Source organism: Semicossyphus pulcher, unplaced genomic scaffold, assembly GCF_022749685.1.
Source record: "Semicossyphus pulcher isolate SPU_LCO1_2020_fin unplaced genomic scaffold, fSemPul1.0.p SCAF_3, whole genome shotgun sequence".
Lineage (NCBI taxonomy): Eukaryota > Metazoa > Chordata > Actinopteri > Labriformes > Labridae > Semicossyphus > Semicossyphus pulcher.
In genome coordinates this window covers 576,426-598,536 of record NW_027211704.1, presented here as the reverse complement: position 1 = coordinate 598,536, position 22,111 = coordinate 576,426, and the positions used below count along the sequence as shown (strand labels likewise).

Genomic DNA, 22,111 nt, shown 5'->3' with positions numbered 1-22,111 from the left:
TCCAGTCTCTTCAGATGTTCAACATGAGTCTGGTTCTGCTCGAGGTTTCTGCCTATTAAAGGAAGTTTTTCTGCCAATGTGCCGAATGTTGCTAAGTGCTGCTCATGGTGATTCATGTTGGGCCTCTCTTTAAATAACAGAACAAAGAGTCGGTCTAGACCTGCTCTGTCTGTAAAGTGTCTCGAGATAACTCTGGTTATGATTTGGTGCTATACAAATAAAATTTGATTGATTGATTGATTTGATTGTAACAGAGGATGTAACTGTAGTTCTCTCCAGGAGGCAGCGCTGAGTCCTGAGCTCACCTGAGGCTTCCTGTGCTACGACTTCCTGCCGCTCACCTCAGCGGTTAAACAGACAAACCAAGAGTCTCCTCCAGCTGGAAATGTTCTGTTCTAAGAACGTTCTGAGAATTCTACGTGCGATGTTCTGGTAATGTTTTTATTTGGTTCCCAGAATGTTCCTTTTAATAGCAGGAGAACGTTCTCTGAAAACATCTTCAGAAAGCTGCAGTGAGAATGTTCAGATCACATTTCAGGAACGTTTTATAAATCACGTTCTGATAGTTCAGGCCGAACTAACATCCTGCAAAGATCCTCAGGATGTTGCAGTCAGCATGTTCTACCTTTGTTTTTATGTCACATCGAGCACATGTTTTATAAAAGGCGTTCTGACGTCCCAGGCCTCGATAACATCCTGAAAACATCTGCAGAATGTTGACGTTAAAACATTTTGTCTTAGTTTAAGTTTTAACGTTACTTTAACTTTGTTTGAAATGAGAAACATCCTTAATGTTGGACATGAAATGGAAATACATGTTGGAAATAAAATATGCTCTGCAAAACATTTTGCATATTATAAAACTAATATCTTCATTTATAACTAAAGTCCACAGAGTAACTGTTTTGGAGGGCGAATGTATATTTGATCGTGCATCGATGTCTGAAGGATCTCCTGCCAGATTTCTGCACAAGAAAACTTTTTGCACAAGAAAAATGTGAATTATTTAAATGTTTTTAGCTTCTTTAGAAATTCAAAATCCAAAGTCAAAACTAATTTTTAACAAAACTTATTTTGCATTTTGTGTTTTGGCTGCATTATGAACACTATTTCAGCAGCTGTAGGTGAAGAAACAGACGTGTCTTGCAGCACACAGGTGTAACTAATAACATTAAAGATGGCTTCTACACATCATTGACATGTACCACTGTCAGAGCTGTCATAGTGTGTATACTGGCTCACTGGCTTGGCTAACTTGCACACTGACATGGAATGGAGCCACCACTAACGTTATTAGTTACGCCTTTCCTGTAGTGACAAGTCAGAATATCCATGGCTGTGTAAAGTGTTAAACAGCTACAAAGTATAGAATATCTGAGTATATATATTTTATGAAGACATAGAGCTTGTTTCCATCTTTACCTGTTTGATATCTCCAGAGCTGTTTGTTCATCAGCAGATATTTCATCGGTTAGTTCTCAGTCGAGTCCTGGTCAGTACTGACGTCTGTAACAAACACTTCCTCTTCCAGCTGCGCTATGAACAAATACTTATTCACCACTGGTTGCACACTCATTGTGACTTCGACACACAATGACATGAGGGAAATGGTCCTAGAGCTATGTGGCGGTTCAGGAGGGAGGAGATGATGCAGGTGTAGTGTGTTTATGTGCGAGTGTGCATGCATTCTGCGTTTAGGCTTACAGCACATTTTCATGCTGAGCTGTATTTGACTGGGAGCATAAAAGATGTGACAACACAGTAAAATACGTCGCGCTTTGAAAGTTTGATGAACATTTGTTTCGTGTGGTTGGACGGGTACCATCAGGTGTTACATGCAACTTCAATTTTATCTCCAAACTTGATACAAGACACCTGCAACAGATCACGACAGCCTCCCTCCATCACTCTCTACCCTTTAAAAGTTTAAAATCGGGTTCGAGTTTTAATCTCAAAGATGTCAGTTTCGTTCTCTGTGGTGATAAAAGGTAAATGCAGGAGCACACTTCCCAGATGTCCAGACAGTGCTGCATGTGTGACGTCCAGGATGTGTCAAGACATCAGGTGTGGAGGAACCTGCACAGAGCTCTGAGCTGTAGCAGCTTATTAATGCCTCTGGTTTTAGTATGAGATGTTCAACCTACTCATGGCCATCATGTTCAGTTTTATCTCTTTATATTCTAACAGAATCGTCCCCCCTGGAAATGAATCATGTGAAGCTGCACTTTATAAACGTGCTGACATGTACGGTGACGGAGTGTATTCTAATCACAATCAGGGAGTTTTGACCTGAATGTGGCTGCAATAATCCTGCTCGCTGGTATTAAAGGCTCGAACAAAGAGGGTCCTCAGAGACAGAGAAACAGGGACAGAGACAGAAGCAGACAGGAAGGACGAGCGATCGAGAGGGAGAGAAAAAGGAGCTCAGTCATTTCCACTGAGCTCACAGCTACCCAGAGTCTGAAGTAACCGGTTCAGCAAACTCCTTTCAGAGAGACGGTTTGGAGACTCGGCTGCGGGAGCTTTCCATCAGCTGACAGACGCATAACCTTCAGTTTTTCTCTTAACAGCAGCATCGTTTAATCCGCTCTGATGTAATACAGGGAGGCTCTGACGTCATTACAATGCTAACTTGATTGCTGCTTTGGGAGGATTATTCAGGTCAAGTACAGACGTAGATCAAACACAGCCTCTGCCGCTGTTAGCTCGCACACGGTCTATTCTCGTCTTAATCACAATGAGTACAAACACTTTGCCCTGCCCGTAAAAACCTCCTAACTGGAATGAAAAAGAACTCAATCGTTCAGTTTAATAACCGTCAGATAATATATGTACAATGTTTTTGGTTTATTTACCCGGTTCAGTCACAAGGCTAAAAACTACAGAGCTGTTTATACAACTGTTGGCCTATAAATCCATCAGATTAGAGATGTAGTTATTGTGAGGAAGTAAACATTAATTTGATCCTGCACTTCCCTTTAAAACAGCTCCATGTGGTGGATCTGTTTGACCTATTTTCATTCATTCTCTGTTCCTATTGGATCAGGGAAAGATGAATATACACCTGAGTCTGTGGCCTTTTGATTTATTGCTATCATGTGTTCCTGCTGGTTTTTACATGAAATAATTCCTCCTGTTTTAGAGGAAACTGTCGTCTTATGTGTCCCAGAGACAGTCGCTCACTACACCTGCTAACTGGTACTCATCAGCTCTGTTGGCAAGATTTGGAAACAAAGATTCCTGCTTGATCGACATTAATAAAGGAGCATTAAAAGTTAAAAGTTCATTAAAATGGTCAACAGTTTACAGATATGGAACCGGACTTCCCCTTCTACACATCACAGTGGCTCCGCTGTGTTACGCAGATGTTTGAGTAACATCAGTCTGAGGTTTAAGCCCCGCCTCTTCCTACCTGCAGATGGTTGTTCTTGCCCGACGCTCCCACCACGTCCCACTGGCTGCAGGACTTCTTGGGCACCCTGTGGTTGACTCGACTGCCGAGTACCCCTCCCACCTCGTCGTACGTGTTCTCCGTCAGGTTTTCGGGCAGGTTGCTGGAGCTCTGGCTGCGAGTGATCATGGGCACCACCCTGGGGTTCCTTTGAGACGATTCTGTCGCTGAAGCAGTGGTTGACCCGGGGACCATGAGGTGTCCTGACGAGGAGCTGGGACAGTTTGGGGTAAAGCAGAATCCAGAGAGGGGCAGTGTGGGGAAGCGGCCTCCGCCTGTGCCGGAGTTGCTTTCCAGCTGCTGGAAGGCACTGTTGGAGTTGAGGTTTTCCATGGAGCGGTACAGGGGTTTATTCACTGATGGAGGGAGATCAAATACATTCTCATTTTACACAAATCAGTTATAAAATAGTGCTTATACATAAGGGATCACACCTGACGAGGTGTCAATAAATTCCCGAGTATGGACACCTCGAAGCACATTATCCTGCTTATACCATGGTCAGATGCTAAAGACAGAAAATACGACCAAAACTTTGTTTTCAGGCATTTTTAACAATTTAAGTTTTGAACAAGCCGTAACAGTTTGCTTTGTGATGCCTGAAGGCTCGATTAATACTTAAACACTTCCCCCGCCGATGATCTCAGACTAAGCAGTGAAAACTGTTCAACAAATAACGGCTCGTAGCCACGATTCGGTAACGGGAGATATTTCTCGTCTGCGGCGCAGCTCATAGAGTGCTTCAGCTAAGCTATTAGCCAGAAAGCTAACAGTGTGCTAGCAAGATTGAAAGTCAGTAACATGGTGTACAATTTGACATGTTTAACAATAAGACTAGCTAGCTAGCTAGCCACGTCATTGTCCTCAAATCAACACCAAAACAAATGACATGTTGACTGTCGGCTATAGCCTGAAGTAACGAATGGGATGTTCGCTTGTGTGATCAATAGTATCAATAAGTTCAGAGAGGCAGTGTATTACTTGTGGTTTGTGTGTTACATGCGCCCCCCTGTGGTGTTCATGAGTACTGAAGGACTTTACTTGGTGCTGTAGATCAAAGTTTCTCATCATTGTTGTTTGAATCGTTGTAATTAGATGTTAGATAACAAGCTGCATACAGTGTGTCATGTTTACTCCTTTTAGATACAGGCTGATGAGCAGCTAGCAGTGAACCGTTTAACCAGAACTACTTCATAGGTGTCCGATTGAACAGAATGGAGTATTCACCCAGACCATGGTATAATACAGAGGAAAACACACTCTCTGTCTTCTCCTTCACTTTACCTTCTTGCTGATTACTGTAGTTGGTCCCTGCCGGGCTGGGACTGAGCGACACCCTCGGCAAGATCCTGAGGTTGGAGTTCAGCGAGGCGGACATGACCAGGCGCTGCGGCGAGGGCATCGGGGCGATGGGCACCTCGGTCACATACGTGGCGGGGACATACAGTGGCTTTGTTTTACTGGCTGCCCCGATCCTTCGCACCTGTCAGAGAACAAACACACTTTCACATATGCCTTGGCTATTCCCCCCCACATTAATCCGCTTAGCTTGACCACGCGTCAACACACAACACAGCTGAGGCCTGAGGCGGAAATGTGTTACGCTGCAGTTTTTCTGACATCTACAAATTCAGTGAGAAAACACACGACTTCTTTTAAGAAATACAGAGGTCATACTTTTTCCCATGACAGTTAATGGGCGATGTTTTAAAACGTTTTAAACCAGGCATGTCGCCGGGTGTGACCGATGCTTGTGTCGACTGTCAGTGTTTTTCTCACACAGCAGATGTTTACACACGAGAGGAGAAAAGAAAGACGCTCATTGTGACCTGAAAGATCTGATGTTATGTTATCTCTTCATATGTGGTTATCGAACAGCGTCAGGAGTACTGTTGCATTTTCAGCAGGATTACATTCAGGATTCATTTTTCCTTACAGGTGTGATAGAAGAATTCAGCCATGTTGTCCCCTCAGTTAAGTTGCTTACTTGATTGCCAGATGTCCCACATTGCCAGGTTGCAGCAATACAGCTGCTGAGTAAATAAGAGCACCGGTACGTCGCAGTTAAGGATTAAAAGGATGAATGTTTTGTATTCTTTATTTGTCTGAGGATCGTCGTGCCAGGAGCCTCGGCACTGCGCTCTCTCGTGCTTTGCTGTTGTCTGAGGTGGGCTCGTCGTTTCTAGTTTCATGTTAAATGTTTCGTGTACATAGAGAGCGAAGTTAAACCGGAGTCAGGTTCCTTGTTCGGTGCACACCTGGCTAATAAGACCGATTCTGATTCTGACTCCGGGCGATGAGTTGATCATACTTTCAATACTTCTCTAGATTATGTTAATATTTCTCTCTTTTCCAAAACAGCACAAAAACAGTTGGTGAGCCACGTTGATGCGAATATATGTGAACGCTTGACTTAAACATGTTAAATATACACACAGAGTTTATCCCACACCATCCTACTGCTGTAGATCCATAGAGCTCAAAATCAGCAATAGTTCCAAACAGGAACTCTTTACCAACGACCTGCTTGTGTTTCTGTTTTAAGAACCTGTTTTGCTTTTTCCAAAACCTTGAAACATGTCAGTAACCAGCTTTGAAAGATTTACATCCTCTGTGAAAAGAAGTGTCTCCAGCCTTAGAGCTAAAAACAGGACAGGTACAGAGTAAAGTAATGTTCGCCTTACACTTGAGTTTTAATTGAAACTTTCAGTGAGAATCTTAAAAAGGCCATGTCCAGTCTGTGGCTCAAACTGTTTCCTCACCTGCCACCAGTCACTGTTGGTCTTCTTCAGGAGAACAAACCGCTCGCCCTCCCTGATGCAGACCTGCCGTCCGTCAGCCCCGCGGTAGTTGTAGTCATACTGGGCCTCCAGGACCACCGTGCCGCTGGGGACCCCGCACACCGTCATCCCCCTGGAGGTCATCACAGGAGCTGCAGCAGACTGCTGGGACCCCACAGAACGCCTCCAAGTACCAGTCAGCATGATCCTCCACACAGTGCTGTTCAGCAAGCCCTGCTGGGAGCGTGCTGATGGTCGACACCGGTCAGGTTAGGACAGGGCAGGAGATGCTGGAGCCGGGCCGGTGCCATGATCTGAGTCAGAGGAGAACAGACAGAGAGAGAGAGAGAGAGATTACAGCGGCTGTCTCAGAGAACACTGATATAACGCTGAGAGCAGATTTTAAAGATGAATCCTTTTAAAAATGAAAATCTGGGTTAATCTGGGAAAATCAACGACAAGTATGACGACATCAAAACATATTCAGTTTTTCTATTCATGTTTTTTCTTTCACAAAATGTCATCGCTCCCAGCTTCTCAGGAATGAAGATTTTCTGCTTTCAAGACATCTGATGTGAAGAGGCGTCCCTCAGGGACTGGTGTCGGGCATGTTCACCTTCCCTGGCATTAAACACCACAACAAAAAAAGATTTGTTTTTTCTTAGAAGGGATCGAGTTTATAGAACCTTCTGTTTATTCTACAGCCAGCAGCCTGTTAGCTTAGCTTAGCTTAGCACAAAGACTGGAAACAAGGAGATACAAGAACCTCTAATGCTCAGTAATCAACACTACACATCTTAAATGTTTAATGTGTTTGTTAATCTGTACAAAATAGAAGTTTATGTGTTATGATGATATCATAATCTTTAATCTGCTCCGGCCCGTCCACTGTTAAAGGTGTTAGCTTCATTAGCACCAGGTTCTAAGAGAACCAAGCAAAGCTTACATACTGTAAAAATGTCTTCATCACTTCAAACATACATCCCCATCCTCCCATCAACGATACCGCTTATCCTGTACAGGGTCGGGGGGGCTGGAGCCTATCCCAGCTGTTATTGAGCGAGAGGCGGGGTTACACCTGGACAGGTCACCTGTCAATCACAGGGCTGACACACAGAGACAGGAGGGAACCCACGCATGCACGAGGAGAACATGCAGACTAACACAGAAAGGCCCACTACGTCTGAACCGGGACTCGAACCAGGAGGCAACAGGGCTAACCACTGCACACTGATCCACAGTATTGTTACTTAAACAGTAAATTGATTATCTACATGATTTGTGAACATTTTCTGCTGATCAACTTATCCATCAAAAGATTAATAATATCAGCGCTGTTGCCATGGGAGACATGGATGAGTATGAAATGTCCCTGCAGTTATTTGTACACACTCCCTAGTAAACAACTTCTCTGTTGTCCTTTCATCCTGGTGGAGCTCAGAGACACGAGTGAGTGAATAACTCATGCGTTTGGAGGATGTATGAGTGCAGTAAACCCAAAATAGCATCTGTCTCCGTCTCTCCACCTGAGCCAGCATCCCCGAGCTAAACCCTGCTCAGCCAAGACCCGCTTACATAAGAGAGCGTCCAACTTTCTGCCAGACACATAGTGATACAGCGTCAGAGCATGCACCCACCCACGCACACACACACACGCACACACACACACGCACGCACACACGCACGCACGCACACACACACACGCACACACACACACGCACGCACACACGCACGCACGCACACACACACGCACGCACACACGCACACACACACGCGCACACGCGCACACACGCACAGACACACACACACACACACACACACACACACACGCGCACACACACACACACACACACACACACAGACAGACAGACAGACAGACAGGGGAACATCCCTCGGCACCTAGCAACAGTCACAGTCAGACCAAACCCGTATCAGTGTGGGTGACAAGAGGAGAGGCAGTAAACAAGAGAGAACCCAGAAAATGTATGCAGACATCATGCGTTTAATCGGAGAGGAATTACAAACTGTAGACGGATAAAACTACATAAAAGTCGACTCTTCATGCCTGAGATGTTTGTAAAAGAGCAGAAATTCAGGAGGAGATGGGAAAATAAAAGTGGAGAAAGTGGAGCTGGAGGAAAGGATGAAGCTGGATGGAGCGGTGAGCCGTGTGAAGGCGCTGTAAGCGAGGGCAGGGTTAGCTGCCTGAACCTTGATAATCCCACTGTTATTAAAGCACATGAATCTGTGACCCCCCCCCCCGCTGCACAGATTTACAGTACAATCCCTCTGCACCAGCACATGATGGAGCAGACACGGCCTGCCTGAAGGGCTATAGCTAGCTAACACTGGCAGGAAGCTAACTGTAAAGCATATCATCAATATGTAACGCAGCAGAATAACACCACTCCACATGAGGAGAACTTAGGAGACACGCCTGATAGAAAGGGATAGTTTGGATTTTTCTGAAGAGGGGTTGTATGAGGTCCTCATCAATAGTAAGTGTACTACATACAGTAGAACACAGTCAGCATGGCTCCTGTTAGGAGAGGAGTTCCTACACAGAAGCTAAGCTAAGCTAGCTGCACAAGTGCTTTAGCCACTTAAAGAGTCCTTCATATAAACAAACATGTCAGTTTAAGTGTGCGCTGTGTGTAGTTCCTTCGGCTCTAGGTCTTACTCTGCAGTCGGTCCTGTATGCCTGCGCATCAACAGCTGTTTGGGTCAGTGTGTAGAAGAACAAATGAGAGAAAATACAATGTTATGGAAAAGACAAAGTGCCGTTCACGGTGGGGACCAGAGGACACTGCTTTCCTACGCATGCCGTGAAGTGTCTTTCGGTTATGTCAGCTGTTTGGGTCAGAAAGTGCAGCAGCTAGCACCGACTGAAATCACACTGTTAGTGCTTGCTTGTTTTTTTCCAGAGTGTTTAAACAAAGCGTGTCCTGGTTACCTTAAAAAGTAGCAAATATGGGACAATATGTAGGACAAAGGCAGAAGGCAGCCGTGTCCTCTAAAGAAGTCACAAAGTGTGTGTTACTTAATTCTGACTAATGTCTGTGAAACTTGTGGTTTGGGTTTGCAATTAAAGCAAGACTGAAACTTTGAAAGTTACAAAAAATAAGTCAAGTATCACAAAGTCAGCGAACTAGCTCAGACATGCTCATGAGCAGCACCTGTGCTTAGATGGACTTCAGTTACCTGTGGCAGCTTGGCCTCCAACATACGCCCCCTGGTGGTCAGAGAATCATAACACAACAGATACATGGTGCTCACTTTTTACATACCTGTATGGACATACCAGACCACGTGAGGCTGCAGCAGCAAACCCTGTGAGATAGTGCGTTTTATGCTCATGAATTAAACTGTCATCTATAGGGAGCAGGACGTATCATTCCTCTGTCTACAACTTGCCTTTAGGCACCTGTGTCACACATTTGGGTTGTTCTCCTGAGTGACAAGTGAGCCTGCTGAAGCGGACTGTACGGCTCGGCTCTAACACTTCAAAATGTTTGAATAAATGTCAGAAAGTTTCGTGTTGGTGAACCGCTGGGTCCTCTGGTGTGCACAAAAGAACTGTTTAGTTCTGCTACTCACTGATGCGACACTCAGCTGACTTTATTGTGACATTCTGATCGCAGGATGATTATATATGTTTATATATATGACTATCTGGTGAGTGCTATGTAGAGTATATCTGTGTATGTATCATGTATCTGTGTTTGTCAGACACAAAGTGCACTGCAGCTGTGTTTGTGGTATTGTTCTGTACTTGAATCAATCGTTGTGATGGCAGACAGACCTCAGAGCGATCTGACAATAGAGAGTAATCTGCTCTAATCTCTCATTTTAAACAAACGCCACGGGGGAAAAAAATAACAACAGAATGAGAAAACACATTATTCTGTCATTGAGCTGAGCCAGGATTTTAATCTTGGTGCTTCTGGTGCTAAAAAGCCTCCTCTGAGATCAGCAGCTGTACTCAGGAGGGACAGCGGCATTAGTCAGAAGTAACAGACGAACAAGCAAACAGGAAGCTGCAGAGACGCATCAAGGTTCAACCACACTTTGGGTCATATCCTCCCTAACTTACCAGTTGTTTTTCTGACTTGAGGCATGTTACGTGGTGTAAATGTTGAGTCTATAATGGTGCATTCACCAGCACTTAAACACAGTAAGTGGCTCTGAGTTGCCTTCTTTCTCTGTCTGTGCAGCTCCGTGAGGAGCTTTCGTTCTGCAAAGCTGAGCCGTGCAGCAGAGAGAAGTTGTTTTGGCTTAAAACAATCCTGCTGCATGGCTTCAGTAATGTGTGATTTACTGCTGACATGGGCAGGAAAGAATTGCATCATACAGATGGTTTAAAGAAACATACACAGCAGTGCCTGTTCATGCAGCCTGTCCACGAGTCTGTCTCTGTGCACAGACAGGAGGTGTTCAGATACTGCTGCACACCTGTGTTTCTTTTCCTGTTTCACTGCTCAAAAAAACACGTGGAATAAATTGATGACACCCAGCTTCTTTGGGGCTTTACCTAACCTAACATTCGTAGAGTGAGGGCTGGAGTTAGACACGGTATCAGTTCACTTGCAAATGTCATACAAAGACACAGAAGGCTTTAAAGTATCATGTGCAAATCAGGCTCTCAGCAGGGTTAAAGTCCTTAGCTGCATTATTCAGAGTTTAGGCACTTTGATGACGGACCCTGAGGGTAAAAGCTCAGAGTGGATAAGTCACAGAAAGGGTCTGCCTTTATCCCTGTGTGACTCAAGGTTTTAGGTATAGTGCTTTTATTAATTCACACTGGAAAAAGAGACGGTTACTTTAACACAATATACAAAACAAAAAGACATTTTCATCGTTACAAATCTGGATGTCAAAGGAAAATGAGGCCAGACTGTGTTTCCATTTGCAGGTCAGATGGCGGTGCAGAGGGCACTGGCGTCACGAACCCAAACATACAGAGAGGCCCATATGGTGTCAGAGACAGACACAGGCTCCCTGCCACCACAAGGATAGTGTGTGCCAGGGGGCTGAGGACACGCTGTCAGATCACCAACACAAACGGAGAGATGAAAAACACAGAGGAGAAAAACGGAGAGAGAAGGTGCTACGTGTTATTTTCCTGCTTTTTGCTTTGGTGCTTTCTCTGCAGCTCAGAGTGTGCGAGCATGCAAGCCAGACTGAGCCGAAGAAATGGAGAGTAAACATTTGTGCATGCATGCAAGAGACAGAGAGAGGAAAGAGAGAGAGAGAGAGGAGAGAGAGGAGAGAGAGAACGAGTGCAACTAACCGTGAGGCCGTTTCTACGTCAGCGTGGTCACCTGCTCACTCTGCAGTCACGTCCAAGCGTGCAACCGAACCGCGAGCTTTAAACAAAACAAAAAACCCACAATATGATAAAAATATTAAAATGCATTAAAACAACTCTCATGAGTTCTTTCTTTCTGGGGTTAGTGAAAGGTGGGTCAGAAAAGCTAGCAGCTCCCCACACACACACACACACACACACACACACACACAGTTAATCCTATGCAGTGAAATGATCCCGCCTCCACTCCCTGAACCCCTGCTGACCTTCGCTCACAGAGCAGCATTTTGCCTGAGAGATAAAAACAGAGTGACAGAGTCGGAGCGAGTGTCAGTCCGCTATCACGATCCATGCAAATAAACCGTGTTTGAACTTTAGAGAGAGGAACATGAGGAGAGTGAGAAACAGAGAGAGAGAGAGAGACTGAGAGAGAGACTGAGAGAGAGAGAGACTGAGAGAGAGAGAGAGAGAGAGAGAGAGGACGTGTGTGCTGCTGACCAAACAACCAGCAGCCCAGTACATCGATCAAGCTATTGATCCATACACAGAGCCGGCTGGTCATCAGACATCACCACACAGTTAGCACAGGCACCGAATGGATGCTAGCAGTGGAGCAGAATCATGTCAGGATTTGAAGAGGAGATACCTGGGTTAGTTTGAATATGAAACGCTTCATGTGATAGATGTTACATGTCAGTGAGATCAACAGGCCACTGGATTAAAGACTTTCAGAGATTAAAGGCCCTCCTGGTGGTTTTGCATGTTTTAGTCAAACATTATCCAGAGTGCATATCAATTTTTATATTTAACCTCACAACTCCCAGAAATGGATTTCATGTCTGGCTACAAATTTTGGTACAAAGATCCATTTATATCTGGCGTCAGACTGATAATCCATCAGGGAACATTTAGTTATCTGAAGCCTCCAAATCCCACATCACATGTTTCATATACATAAACATACTCACCATCACAATAATGATTAATGTCTGAGAAGACTTTCACAATAAGGTTTGGTTACATCATCATCAAACTGTTTGTCTTACACTACAGCTGTGCCTTCTTATGTGAACCAGTGTGAACATACGATGTGTCACAAACTCAGTTATCGGTGCGTAGGACCTTCTGACAAAGCTTTCTGATAGAGATACAAACACACCACTCACTCCAGGACTGCTTTAGAAGCTCCGCCCCCTACATTCATGGATTTGCATTGCCATGGAAAAACGCTAACAACTAAAATAACTAAAATAACAAGCAATATGGCGGAGAGTCTGCTGACGAGGATAAGTTAGCTGAAGTTTTTGCTATCATGATGTAGCTCCGTTCTTTGTGTGCGAGCAGCCGGCAGAGTGACAGGGTCAGCGCACAAACGTGACCCGTTGCTGTTCGTGTTTTGTTCCTTTCTCGTCGCAGAGGCAAAGCTGTGAACGAACACCACTTGTTTTTTAGTGCGCACACAGAACGGGCGGCCAGCAGCCGGCGGGGAGATATTAACTCAACTGTACTGAATCTGAATCACACCCCCGCCTTTCAGATTAGCACGTAGAATCTTTGGCTCCTCAGCAGTTTATGACAGGACTAGCTAAATGCTACTTGATTCCACGTATTTACGCTTTTCATTTAAAAGCAGGAAGCTCGGGAGGGACTTGTCGCTGATATTGATTGACATTCACAGTAGCTAATAGGAGAAACCCACCAAATGTATCATGTTGACTCAGGTTTTTCAGACCAAGGAAGACCCACTGATAAACCGATTGTCTCTTTTCCCATTGCCAGTGAAGTATCCTCCTGTCGGTCTCTTTTCACCGTCACCGTCTGACGTCACAAACACGCCGGAGACAGGGTTAGTAACCAGTGAAGATGTGACGGTGGTTAGGTCTTTATTGGATCTGTTACTCATTCAGTCTGTTTATCAAACTCGGCGCCGACAAATCTGAGCTGACAACGTCCAGTGAATCACGGGGAGGGGACAGACTCACCCTAAATTTGGAGCATCACCGTGACAGTCATTGAAAGTCGACATGATAAAAAATGTACGTCTCTGATGATTTCATGAAAAAGCTCTGCACATGTAGAGCACAGTGACGGTCAAATATCAAGTGAAGTGACGATAAGAAAAACCGTTCTCTTTTCGTGGGAAGGACTCTCTCATGATGTGTTCAAGGGCACAATGAGATCCGAGGGAGGAATAAAAACATGGTGTGCTTTGGAAAAAGCAGTCGTGTAAAGTATAAACAATATGTGGTTCATGGAACAAGTCATGCATGCAAACCACCTGCTGCTAAAGATATCATGACACCCTTGAAAACACTCCTGTCGCTGGAGGGCAGGGTGAGAGAGAGAGATGATGAATGCAAATCACCATGTAATAAATGATATGGTAGGGGGATGAAACACGCAGAGGATGTTTAGAAAGCATCTAGCAGGCTGGGGAAGGATACAGAGGAGACATGAGATGATGCCAGAGTACAACAAGCTTTATGAATAAAGAGAGAGGAAGTTGCAATGTTCATGTAAGCTCCGTCTTTAGCCTCTAAACGACAGGATTGAGATGTTAAAGATTTCAGGGCCCACACCGTGGGATGATCGTAGACTGAAGGGTGTTGTTGGTGGAAACTTTGGTGTCATATCGTATCCATATTCATTCCATACGTTTGAAGTCGATGAGGGCGCCTTTAATAATCAAGGCTACATGGTCTTCAAAGAGCGATGAGACATGGGAGAGAGGAGTGAATGAGGAACATCAAAGGGTTTTCATGCACTCCCATACAAACACACACACACGCGCACACACACACACACACACACACTTATGCACAGAGGCTGTACTATATTTACATATGAATGTCTATAATGAAAGGGTGGGCGGGAAAATTAGCAAAAAGAACAAGTTACTCCACATGGTGAGAACTGTGACTTTAAATCACCCCCGAAGAACGGTACGGTTCGGTACAACGCGACACGACACGACACGATACAACACGACACGATACAACGCGACACGATATGATATGATATGATATGATATGATATGATATGATATGATATGATATGATACGGTACAGAACAGTGCAGAGCGATACGGTACGATGTGGTACGGTATGATCCGGTACAGAATGATGAAATACGATACAACACAATAAAACGTACTTATTAATAAAAATGAACAATGTGTTGAAGCTCTGACTTCACATGAAGCTGCTGGTACAGCTTCAAAGTGACACACTTCCTGTGCACGATCTCTTTGGTTTCTCATGCAAGCAAGCGTCTGGTGCTTTTTCTTCTCAGCAAGATTTTGAGCCCCAGCTTGCAGTCAGGTAAGGCTGTGTGAGGTAGAGCGTTGCATCATGGATCCACATCATACATTATAGGTAAGGGGAGTTGTAGCACAGCAGTAATTCTTAGAAGAAGCACAGAAGTGCCTTGAAATTTTTCCTAAAAATCAATGCTTAACCAAAGCATGAGTTACAAGACGAGACTGACTAAAGCACACCTGAAACAGATTTAATGATCACAAAGTGAAAGCTGAAACTTTGATGACTCGAGATCTTTTACTTCTAGAAATAAACAGTCAACAAGTTTGGTGTGAAAGCAGCTACACCCAAAGACAAGTCTGAGTTTCTCTACAGAGCCCGAGCTAACATCTGCGTCTCAGAGGGATTTGTAATATTTACAGCATACAACACACTCCTTCCTTCAATCCTTATTTCAGACTCAGATGTCAGATCCTCCTTCATCAATGAATCAGTGCAGCTCTGCAGGTCCATGAAATGTGGCCTGCTTTGCTTACTTACTTACCAAGAGAATTAAGGTGCCAACACTAATATAAGCGTTTCTCTTCTAACGTTTAAACACTGCTGTGTTTAATATTCTAACTTTTACTTCCTGTTTTACTGTGTGACACTGTTTGGTCAAGATGAGTGGATGTGATCATTATGTATGGATACACAAATCAATATGGCGTCTGTATTAGAGATGCTCCAATACCACCGATACTTTGACTTGAATATTGATCGATACTGAGTGTGCCTCTAATGCCAGTGAGATCAGAAAAACATGCTGAACATTGGTGGAGAAAACACCGACCGTTGACATGCTGCTACTTCTGATAGAAATGAGACGATTCGCCAGCAAAACTCTGCTGTTGTTTGTCACGCCATAATTCACCTGAAACCTGTGGATTATTTGGGGCTGATGGTTACATCGCACTGCGGCACTGACTGGCATTCTTGATTTATAACCCAACACTTCATTTCAGGCAGTATCGGAGGCCGATAACAATAGTGGTATCGGTATCAGAACAACTCTAGTCTGGATGCAGGACAATATGGAGGACAGTCACCATCTGGAACGGCCAGGACAAACTATCGATGTAGCAGAATATCGTCGTCCTGATTTGTGCAATACAATAATCGATGGGCTGGCACCAAATATATTTTAATTTACAAAAATATTTTGACCGTAAACTTCCTGACTCCTCGCAGTGGCACATGAATAAGGGTGATGTGAACAGAGTCGCTGTATCGTGATGTTATCGTGATTATGGGCCACGTATCGTATCAGCAGTTAGCCTGTGATTCCCCTAGTGTGTAATCAACAGATAAGGAAAGATGGCACTATGTTATTTCATTTCTTCTTGTATTATTATTCTACATCTGTCATTATTGAAAAGACAACTCTTTTAAAAACTAAAAAAAAAGACGTCCATGACCTCCTGACAAACAAACGTTCCTGAGATCACGTGACTAATTTAAACATTCATCCTGAAACCATGAAGGAGCATCACTTTGTCTTTAAGTGTACAGTTAGAACTCTGTGATGTCTCTCTCTCCATATGAGACGCACGCCTAGAGCCAAAACAGCCTTTCATCCTCCCCGAGCCGTGCATTATTGATGATCAGACCAGAGAGACACTGAAACACACACTGCGTCTCCCAGTGTGGCGGCTGGCTGAACGCGTGTATGACTGCACGCCTATGGTGTGTGTGCGTGCGTGCATGCGTGACTAAAAAGGTGGGCAGGATTCATTCACTGATTAGCTGTGTAAATTGTCAGAGAGCCAATCAAACAGCAGATGATGACAGTGAAGCGGCCATTGGCCCAGGCTCTCTACTATCATGGTGACAGCAGCCTCTGTGAGCAGCTCGCCTCTCCAGTGTCTCCAGTATGTGCGCGCTTTGTGTTTCTTGTTGCACATAACAACATTTCACATGTGTGATGCCATCATTTCAAGCTTGTGCTGACGCAACACTCGTGTTTACAATGAACCCTGCAGCCTGCATCGACACGTAGCAAACTTCTTCACAGAGTTCGCTCCTATAACGCTCAACTTCTCGTTCAACACATTTGAATAAAAACAACAACCAGACGGACCAGCGAGGCAGAGTAGTGCGGGAACGCTCCGGGGGCATTTTAAACTCTTTAAAGAATTAATTCAAGCACCACATTTTTAATTAACTTCTGCATTTTATAGGAGGAAAACACACTGCTGGTATACTCTGAATTAAATCACAATAATAAGCTTATTTCAGCAAGAGAAATGTGCTTGTAGTTTCAGCAGCTCTGCTCATGTATGAGAAATACAACAACAGATACCTGTCACCTTTGATCTCAGTTCAATCATACATTTCCGACATTAAACGGACTTGATTTAACTTTCAAACATTCTCTTTATAAGCACAGGGATGGGGCAGCAACTGGCAAGAATTATTATTGTTACAAAAAATAATTATTATTCCCCAAAGCTTAAACTTCTTCTTTGTCTTATTAATGGTCTTTAAAAAAGAAGATTTTAATCAAACAGGGCTGCACGGTGCTAGACGGTTCCTGGTTCGAGTCCCAGTTCAGACGTAGTGGGCCTCTCTGTGTGAAGTCTGCATGTTCTCCCCATGCATGCGTGGGTTCCTCCGGGTACTCCGGCTTCCTCCCACAAAGACATGCTCGTTAGGGTCTGAATGTGAGCATGAATGGTTCTATTCTAATGGTCTAATGGTTCTACCATATATCTATCAGGTTTCTCCGCACTCTAACACACCTGATTCGAATGTTTCGCTCGTTAGCAATCCTCTGAGACGCTTCAGTTGGTTGATAACGAGCAGATCATTCAAATCAGGTGTGTCAGAGTGCGGAGAAACCTAAAACATGCAGGAAGGTGGCCCTCCAGGAGCAGGGTTGCCCACCCCTGGTGTGGATGATGGATGGATGGACCAGACACAAATATGCTCTCATGACAAGTTGGAACACTTGAGAGGTGAATGGACTCAACGCAGCCATTTCTTCTCAAAAGCTTTTTTATCAAAAACATTATTTACTCCAAATCAACTGATGGTAGTTGTTCTCCTTGGCGTTCGAAGGTCTCTGTAGAGAGTTATTCAATCACATTTATTCTACGTTATGACTTAAAGAACGTCTAAAATTATCACATTTCTGAAATGTATTGATTTCTGTCAGCAGCAGTTAAAGTTGATATGGAGCGTTCAGAGAATGAGTTTTTTTATTTGACATGAGTCTAAATAAAAGTGATCAGATTGTATTAACATGGAAGGAAGCCGATGTTTGACCATCCTTGTTCATACTGGTGCACAGAGTCAATCAGAAACAAACTCTGGCTCTGTAATCCTGCAGTTTTCTTCAGTTGGAGAAAATAAAAAGTCTCACGGAGAAGTCAGGAACGCTCTTTGGAGAATAACAAAATAAACCTTCCCTCTCGGAGCGAGCTCTCGGGTTGTTGCTGAGCCTGTGGGAATGTGCGGTACATTGATGTTTCTAATGAAGCGCGCTGAGCTCCATTGATCCACCGGGGATGAGAGTGAGCTGTCAAAAGCTATCAGGCGAGTCAAAGACCCACTTTCAGCCGTGTGCAGCTGAAGTGAGCACGATCCTGCTGGGGCACAAGGAGGAGCAGCTAAACCTCCCAGGGCAAACAGAGCAGAGAGGAGGCACGCTGCTTTGATGCCTTCACAGGGTTACAGGGATATTTGTTCAATAAAGGACCATTACACAAGGACTATTACGATAATGAGGGGTTAGGATGTGTCCGTGTTTACCCATGATGCCTTCAGGTCTCTTGATTCAAGTATGTGGAGCAATTGTTTTTCTAAGAACTACTTTCCTTCCACTTCTTTTTCTCAGCTGCAGCTAGTGCATATCTTCATTACAATTATTGCTTTAGGTTTAGGGTAAGGTCACGAGTCACATCGGCCCACTAGGAGGACAAAACACACCTTTTTTTTCTGAACAAGAGTCCAAAAAACACATAAATCAAGTTTACAATATAGACAATATTAGAGGGATTTGATTCGATCGCTGAGAAGTGGGCGGAGACAGACGTTCTCCACAGCGCAGTAGCTAGCTAACTGACCGAGCATTCTTGGTGCTCTGCGGCTAAATGTTGCAGATTGATTGGTTGAAATTGTTTGGTGCTGACTTACGTACGCACGCGTGAAATTTAGTTTTACCAGAAGAAAAAATGATCAGATTTTGATATAAGAATACGAAGAAATGGATTTCCTGTATTTTTATTGGCCTATGTTGTCAAACAGATGCACGATATTACCGGGGATGTGATCTAAAAGGATTAAAATGACATTTTTCATTTCACCTCGACTTTAAGCTAGTAGCCACCTATGTTTCCAGATGGACTCATCATAACAGACGAATTATTTCAGCTCTTATACAAACTTTCTTCTTACTTTAAATGAGGGCACACTGTATAAAACAGGATGGGTATGAAGGGTTTGTCGTGCTAATATATAGACTATTTACAAATCTATTTTTAACATCTTCTCAGTTTGTGGGATCATGTTTGTCGGCCGTACCTCTGACACTACAAGCAAAAGCAGGATTAAACTGGATTAAACAGCACAGATGTAAATGTGGGTGGAGCTATGAACTGTACAGTTGCTCTCAGTACTTATGCAGTATATAGGTGGCATGATCTTACTGGAGTATAAACAGCCAGAATCCACCTGCATAATGTAACGGTATCATTTAACTATGAACCATACACTGGACAACAACTCTATCTTACTTTATTAATGTTGCTTTATACTATAAGATTCACCTCAAAGGGTGCATTGGCTGAGAAATGATGAACCCCATGCAGCTCAGGACACTGTAGTGCAGTCTTTACTCTAAGATACAAACACAGTGGCATTAAAGTCTCTCCGTTTAACCCAATACAATTCAAGAACACTAAAAACTGCAGCTACCGGATGATCACAACGTTATATCAACAATGTTCTGTTAAACTGCATTAGTCTCTTCTAGCTGTACCAAAGCAGACAAGAGTACACACTGATTTTTATACAATCAAAATTAAAGCGCACCTAATTGAAGCTCTCCCTTGACACTGTCTTTTTATGTCACCTGGAAATGAGGTCATTGGTTAGAAAGGGTGAGAAACCAAATAAGACCTAGTATAATTGAGAGGAAGTTTAAAGTGATGACAAGGTAGCCACAGTATCTTCACCTGAACAACATTACACATGAAAGTAAAACAAATGTCCGTCTGTCTGTCTGTCTGTCTCAGACTGTTGAAGGACCATGTGTGGTGTGGCTGTTACCTGGTGTGTACAGTACAAATAAGAAAAGTCACATGAGGTTTGCTGACCTTTGTGATCTGCTACTGTATATCTTTGCTCCACAGCAAACAGACACACATCTCACATAAACCACAGACAAATACTAAAGAGGTAGAATAATCTGACAAGTAACAAACCAGTATGTGAAACATGTCAGTCTCTCAATCAGTCTTTGACACTACATCCACAACTGCAGCCAGTAAAGCACACTAGCAATTAGGGCGAGCTGCTAACCCCTCTCTGCTAATGCTGCACATGGTACAGGGCACTTTTAATCAGCAATGTTGCAACTGGAGAATAATCTTCCAAGCCAGTGTCGTCACAAGCTGGCGAAAAGGGGAGCAAATCTCCTTCTTTGCATGGACTTAAGAAAGATTATAAAACAGCAAAAATGCAACGCGTCAGTCAAACTGTTTCCATCACACCCTGTGGTTAACCCGTCCATGCAACTTCTGTGAAGAGGCATGAGAGGGCTACAACTCGCTCACCGTAATATGCAACCATTTCCGCATGAAGAGAAGTGTGTCATATGAAAAGTACTGAGAGTGAGTGATTCTTATCAGTGTAACATTTAATGAACTGGAAGTAAAGATGACATAAAATAGGGTTATAAGTCAGCAGCTCCTCTGTAGTGCAGAAATGTGTAAGAATGTATAAGAAGTATAAAAAGGGAACATATCAAATCAAGCATATAAGATGTCCAAGTGTATATAAATACTACATATCTGGGATGTGGATGAACAGGAAACTGTAAATGGTGAAAAGTGTTCTTTCACAATAAATGTTTGGAGGTTAAGGTTTTTGAGCATGTTGTGTCTACAGTAAGCTGTGGCTCTTGTGCAGCGTCCCAGCTGAGCCTGAGACGATGTGACAGTAAAGGCTTAATGCAGTTTGACACAATTATTGGGAAAAATAAGTTGTTTTGGAAGAAGCACACTTGCTATATTAGTCACTGCAAAGTGTATGAGCTATTTGTGGAGGCTGGGCCTGTGCTACTAAATATTAGACTGGCAGCATTGGTCTACAGCTTTTTTCAAAAAACTTTACGGTAGATGGAAGCATTAAAAATGTATTGTCATGTTTTTTTCACTGAATCAAGGCTCAGGTCAGCTTTAACATGAATCTGTCCCAAATGTATTTTCAAAATAAAGCATAAACAACGTCCATAGATGTTCAGAATAGTAATAACTAAGTAAAAATATCATTAAGATAGGAAAATACGTGTTTAATCTGATTAATTCTTATTAATAAAAGTTGCCTCTGTCCTCACTGAAGGAGTCATTAGTCATGATGAGGATTAAGAGATTTTGTAAACATGTACTCTGTGACCTCACAACTTGGAAATAGTGTTTTTTAAAACAAATAAATATTATAATTCAATGCATTCATCTAATGAATTCAAAAACATCTCATGATATGGTTGTATGGTTCATAGTTAGCTGCAATAATATCACAGTATATAAAAGACAAATGCTGGGAATATCAGAAGCGCTTAATAAAGCATATATTGTTTGCTGCAACTATGTCATATTTCACAGCAGAACATAAGTTGTCTGACTAAACAATTCAGCGGAAATCTCATGATTGCATTCGGGAGAGCAAACATCACTCACCTTGCAGCGACGTGATGACAGCTCAGTTGGGTTTTGGAGTGAAGTGCAGACAGAAAGCAGGAGTTGCGTCTTTTCTCGTGGGGAGAATAAAAATATATAAAACTTCACATAATTCAGGAGTCGGACGCCAAGAGAAGAAGTCCGCCGAGCACTTTTGCAGAACAGTCATACACGGGCATTAAGTTGCCCGGTGTAGCCCATGGTGATACATCCTCCTGGCGCTTTAAGTGGATAAAAAATAGCTTTCGCTGTCTGGGTCCGGTGGGTGAAGATTGGCTAAAAGCGCACAATATGATTTTACAAAGAACCAATGAGATGACTGAAAACTCTGTGATGCATATTTAATTACACGGCGTCTCCCGGTATGTAATGTT

The 22,111-nt window shown here is 43.4% G+C and overlaps 1 protein-coding gene across 5 annotated transcripts in view; it reads right to left on the bottom strand.

The window, feature by feature from the left end:
• The window catches only part of arhgap9 (Rho GTPase activating protein 9), a 44,599-nt gene extending 22,661 nt beyond the window's left edge, over nucleotides 1-21,938 (bottom strand). For 4 of the 5 annotated variants that reach the window (XM_069677813.1, XM_069677815.1, XM_069677816.1 and 1 more), the window contains exons 1-5: nucleotides 21,738-21,938; nucleotides 11,522-11,597; nucleotides 6,214-6,545; nucleotides 4,736-4,934; nucleotides 3,413-3,807 (exon numbers count right to left, since the gene is read on the bottom strand). In XM_069677813.1, coding sequence (XP_069533914.1) covers nucleotides 3,413-3,807; nucleotides 4,736-4,934; nucleotides 6,214-6,435 — 816 coding nt within the window. In that variant the 5' untranslated portion in view covers nucleotides 6,436-6,545; nucleotides 11,522-11,597; nucleotides 21,738-21,938. The remainder of the gene's footprint in view (nucleotides 1-3,412; nucleotides 3,808-4,735; nucleotides 4,935-6,213; nucleotides 6,546-11,521; nucleotides 11,598-21,737) is intronic. The other variant, XM_069677814.1, reaches the window with a different exon arrangement.
• Nucleotides 21,939-22,111: the final 173 nt, after the last annotated feature.